At 32.5% G+C, this 5,313-nt stretch overlaps 1 protein-coding gene across 1 annotated transcript in view; it reads left to right on the top strand.

The window, feature by feature from the left end:
* LOC111685649 (delta-1-pyrroline-5-carboxylate dehydrogenase, mitochondrial) overlaps positions 1-3,859 on the top strand; it is a 28,177-nt gene extending 24,318 nt beyond the window's left edge. The window contains exons 2-8 of the mRNA XM_023447909.2: positions 341-984; positions 1,047-1,218; positions 1,280-1,467; positions 1,527-1,749; positions 1,815-2,182; positions 3,164-3,282; positions 3,356-3,859. Of these exons, the coding sequence (XP_023303677.2) occupies positions 416-984; positions 1,047-1,218; positions 1,280-1,467; positions 1,527-1,749; positions 1,815-2,182; positions 3,164-3,282; positions 3,356-3,471 (1,755 nt within the window). The 5' untranslated portion in view covers positions 341-415 and the 3' untranslated portion in view covers positions 3,472-3,859. The remainder of the gene's footprint in view (positions 1-340; positions 985-1,046; positions 1,219-1,279; positions 1,468-1,526; positions 1,750-1,814; positions 2,183-3,163; positions 3,283-3,355) is intronic.
* The last annotated feature ends 1,454 nt before the right edge of the window (positions 3,860-5,313 follow it).

Below are 5,313 nucleotides of genomic sequence, written 5' to 3'. Positions count from 1 at the left end.
AGAACTGAACTAGAACTGAACTAGAACTGAACTAGAACTGAACTAGAACTGAACTAGAACTGAACTAGAACTGAACTAGAACTGAACTAGAACTGAACTAGAACTAAACTAGAAATGAACTATTATTGAACCCGAACTGAACTAGAACTCTTTTTAAAGTCCTGCTTATGTATACTAGACTAAATTCCAGGCTATAGACTTGACTATAGTCTAACTGCTACTACTATATTTCCAAATAGTCTACTTCTACTATATTATCTATTCACTATGCGAACACATCTATTAATTTTTTAACCAAAACAAATTCTAATTTATTTAATTTTTATTTTTCTCTTTACAGATTTAATTTATTTTTAAGTCGAAAACGCGAAATCTCCTCTAAACTTCTTAAGTAAAGACTAAACGAGCAACAAACATGTTAAGTCTAGCCCGTACAACTCAAGCCAGTGTTAAGCCCCAAGTGGCCGCACTTATTGGCAAACATTCACTAAACCCCAATAATCTCATGACAAAATCTCGTAGCATAAGTTCTGTGGTACCCGATACAAATTTACCCGATTTTCCCACAGCCAATGAACCCATACTCGAATATAAAAAGGGATCTGCCGAACGTAAGGCACTCGAGGCAGCCCTTAAGAAAACAGCCGCCACCTGTGAAGATGTACCAATTGTAATTGGTGGCGAAGAAATACGCACCGATCAGGTGAGACATCAGGTGATGCCACACAATCATCAACACAAATTGGCTAAATTCTATTATGCCGATGCGAATATTGTTAAGAAAGCCATTAAGACCGCTGTCGAAACACAGCCCAAATGGGATCGTACTCCCTTGAGTGAACGTTTGAAGATTTGGGAGAAGGCCGCCGATTTAATGGCCGGCAAATATAGACAGGAATTAAATGCAGCCACCATGTTGGGTCAATCGAAAACTGTTATACAGGCAGAAATCGATTCATCGGCTGAATTAATCGATTTTATTAGGTATGTTTGGGTTGGGCTCAAGGATTTGCAATAGATTAATAAAATTTATGTTTTTGTTATAGATTAAATGCTTTCTTTCTGAAGGAATGTGCTAAATACCAACCTATTAGTGAAAATATTAAAGTAACCAAAAACTCTATGCGTTATCGTGGTATCGATGGTTTTGTAGCCGCCGTTAGTCCTTTCAATTTCACAGCTATTGGTGGCAATTTGGCCTATACACCAGCTTTAATGGTAAATTTATTAAAAAACAATTTAAACAACTTGTTTATATAATAATTTATCTCTTTTCTAGGGCAATGCTGTTTTATGGAAACCCTCTGATACCGCAGTATTATCAAATTGGCGAATCTTCAATATTATGCGTGAGGCTGGAGTACCCGATGGTGTTGTTAATTTTGTACCCGCTGATGGTCCAGTATTTGGTGACACCATCACGGCTTCACCCCACTTGGCTGGTATTAACTTTACCGGCTCAGTACCGTAAGTCAAATTATATAATTTTCAAAATGTTTACATAACCACACTTTTTTTACATTTAGCACTTTCAATCGCTTGTGGAAACAAGTGGGCAGCAATATCGATAAATACATTAACTTCCCCCGTTTAATTGGTGAATGTGGTGGTAAGAATTTCCATTTCGTACATCCTTCGGCTGATATCGAAACAGTTGTAACGGCCACTATACGTTCGGCATTTGAATTTTGTGGTCAAAAATGTTCAGCCTGCTCTCGCATGTATGTGCCCGAGTCCTTATGGCCTAAGGTAAACATTCATTAATAGGTTAACTTAAATATTTTATAAACTAAAACAAATTATTTTTTTACCAGATTAAGGAAGGTCTCATTGCCGAGGCCGCTAAATTGAAAATCGATGATGTTCAAGACTTCTCAACATTCACATCAGCCGTTATTGATGATAAAGCATTTAAACGTATTACTTCCTATATTGAACATGCCAAAAAGAGTCCTAATTTAGAAATTATTGCCGGTGGCACTTACTCGGATGCCAAGGGTTATTTCGTTAATCCCACAATTGTACAGACCACAGATCCCAAGGATAAGATAATGGTTGAGGAAATCTTTGGACCCGTCTTGACCGTTTACGTTTACAAAGATGCCGATTTGAATAAGACTATGAATTTGGTGCCCACTTCAACGCAGTTCGCTTTGACTGGAGCTGTGTTCGGAAAGGATGAGTGAGTAGAGATTTTAGTAATTCTGTTCTAGTTTTGTTCTAATTCTGTTCTAGTTCTGTTCTAGTTCTGTTCTAGTTCTGTTCTAGTTTTGTTCTAGTTCTGTTCTAGTTCTATTCTAGTTCTGTTCTAGTTCTGTTCTAGTTCTGTTCTAGTTCTGTTCTAGTTCTGTTCTAGTTCTGTTCTAGTTCTGTTCTAGTTCTGTTCTAGTTCTGTTCTAGTTCTGTTCTAGTTCTGTTCTAGTTCTGTTCTAGTTCTGTTCTATTTCTGTTCTAGTTCTGTTCTAGTTCTGTTCTAGTTCTGTTCTAGTTCTGTTCTAGTTCTGTTCTAGTTCTAGTTCTGTTCTAGTTCTAGTTCTGTTCTAGTTCTAGTTCTGTTCTAGTTCTGTTCTAGTTCTGTTCTAGTTCTGTTCTAGTTCTGTTCTAGTTCTGTTCTAGTTCTGTTCTAGTTCTGTTCTAGTTCAGTTCTATTTCAGTTATTTCTGTTCTAGTTCTGTTCTAGTTCAGTTCTAGTTCTGTTCTAGTTCAGTTCTAGTTCAGTTCAGTTCTAGTTTAGTTCTAGTTTAGTTCTAGTTTAGTTCTAGTTTAGTTCTAGTTTAGTTCTAGTTTAGTTCTAGTTCTGTTCTAGTTCTGTTCTAGTTCTGTTCTAGTTCTGTTCTAGTTCTGTTCTAGTTCTGTTCTAGTTCTGTTCTAGTTCTGTTCTAGTTCTGTTCTAGTTCTGTTCTACTTCTGTTCTACTTCTGTTCTAGTTCTGTTCTAGTTCTGTTCTAGTTCTGTTCTAGTTCTGTTCTAGTTCTTTTCTAGTTATGTTCTAGTTCTGTCCTAGTTCTGCTCAAGTTCTGTTCTTGTTCTCTTCTTGTTCGGTTCTAGTTCGGTTCTAGTTCGATTCTAGATCTATTCTAGTCGAGTCTTTAGTCCAGAAATTTAATTGTGTTGTTGTTGTTGCAGAGTATTTAATTGTTTCATATTTTTTTATTTTTTGTAGATCATTCTTGAAACAAGCTTTAGAAGAGTTCAAAATGGCTGCTGGTAACTTCTATATTAACGATAAATCAACTGGTTCAGTTGTAGGTCAACAACCTTTCGGTGGTGGTCGCATGTCGGGTAAGTTTCATTTTTATAAGGAAGTAATAACTTTTTTACAATTATTATAATTTTGTGCATAAAATTTCTTTAGGAACCAATGACAAAGCTGGTGGTCCCCACTACATCTTACGTTGGACTTCTCCCCAGGCAATTAAGGAAACATTTGTGCCCCTGCGTGATATCAACTATCCTTATATGAAAGAATAAACTCTAAAATAAATTAAACTATTTAAATTAAATACAAAAGTAATCTCAACAATAATATTTGTAACGTTTGTTATATAAAAAAATAATAATATTTTAATGTAGAAAAAAAAAACAAAGTTTTGAAAAACATATACCACATTGATATCTTAACTGAAAACACTCTACATTTATATGTATGTACTAAAAAAACCATAGTCCTAAATATCGAATATTTTATTTAAAATTTTAATAAAATTTATATTTTTTTTGTTTTTTTTTAATGTTAAATATTAAGCAAACTAAAAACAAATTATAATAAAGAATTAACCAAAACAATAAGCAATTAGTCGAAAACCTAAGAAACATAATTTAAATAAAAATATTTTCATTTATATAAATTAATAATGGACTACTTGCCTATTAAATGTTTCAAAATATTTAATTTATAATACAAACATAAAGAAAAGTATTTTGTTATAATTATGTTTAAAAACTGAACAATTTTAATTGTTGTAATTAAAATTTTGTTTAAAAGTTTTTGTTTTTTTTTCTAAAATTCTCATATTTTGCTTTTTTCTTTTGTTACATTAATAGATTTTTGTTTAATTTAATGGTAATTTGTTATATATTAAACACATTTTTTTGTTTTCTTTTATAATAATTATTATTCATATATAAACAAAAACAAAATAAAAGTATAAAATAAATAACTTACACGCGAGACATACATCTGACAATACACTTGATATAAATATGACATTTTTTTTAAAATAGCAGTTAATTGATAATAATATAATAAACAAAATTAATATATAAAATACTTAAACAAATGTTATATCAATTAAGTAAATACTATAAATGTTAGTTACCTTGAGAAAAAAAATGCAAAACATACATATAAATATTTAACATTTGTTTGTTTCAACAGAAATTATTTAAATGTTTTACTTTCTTTTAAGTGTTTTTAATATGATGACAGCTTTGTAAGAAAACAAAAAAACAAACAAAGAAATTCATATAAATAAATTGCATTTGCTTGGAATTTTAAATTTGAAGAAAAGATTTGCCATAGTAAGGAAACGGAACGAAATAAAACGAGTATGAATAACCGAGTTCAAAAGGTTAAAATTCAGTTATAGATCTGGTTTATTACTAGTTCAGTTCTAGTTTGGATCAAGTTCAGTTCTAGTTCGGTTCTAGTTCAGTTCTAGTTCAGGTGTAGTTCACTTCTAGTTCAGTTTTAGTTCAGTTCTAGTTCAGTTCTAGTTCAGTTCTAGTTCAGTTCTAGTTCAGTTCTAGTTCAGTTCTAGTTCAGTTCTAGTTCAGTTCTAGTTCAGTTCTAGTTCGGTTCTAGTTCAGTTCTAGTTCTAGTTCGGTTCTAGTTCAGTTCTAGTTCAGTTCTAGTTCAGTTCTAGTTCGGTTCTAGTTCGGTTCTAGTTCAGTTCTAGTTCAGTTCTAGTTCAGTTCTAGTTCAGTTCTAGTTCAGTTCTAGTTCAGTTCTAGTTCAGTTCTAGTTCAGTTCTAGTTCAGTTCTAGTTCAGTTCTAGTTCAGTTCTAGTTCAGTTCTAGTTCAGTTCTAGTTCAGTTCTAGTTCAGTTCTAGTTCAGTTCTAGTTCAGTTCTAGTTCAGTTCTAGTTCAGTTCTTGTTCAGTTCTAGTTTTGTTCAAGTTCAGTTCTAGTTCTAGTTCAGTTCTAGTTCAGTTCTAGTTCAGTTCTAGTTCAGTTCTAGTTCAGTTCTAGTTAAGTTTTAGTTCTAGTTCAGTTCTAGTTCAGTTCAGTTCTAGTTCAGTTCAGTTCTAGTTCAGTTCAGTTCAGTTCTAGTTCAGTTCAGTTCTAGTTCAGTTCTAGTTCAGTTCTAGTTCA

This window comes from Lucilia cuprina, chromosome 5, assembly GCF_022045245.1.
Source record: "Lucilia cuprina isolate Lc7/37 chromosome 5, ASM2204524v1, whole genome shotgun sequence".
Lineage (NCBI taxonomy): Eukaryota > Metazoa > Arthropoda > Insecta > Diptera > Calliphoridae > Lucilia > Lucilia cuprina.
This window is presented reverse-complemented; position numbering and strand designations above follow the sequence as displayed.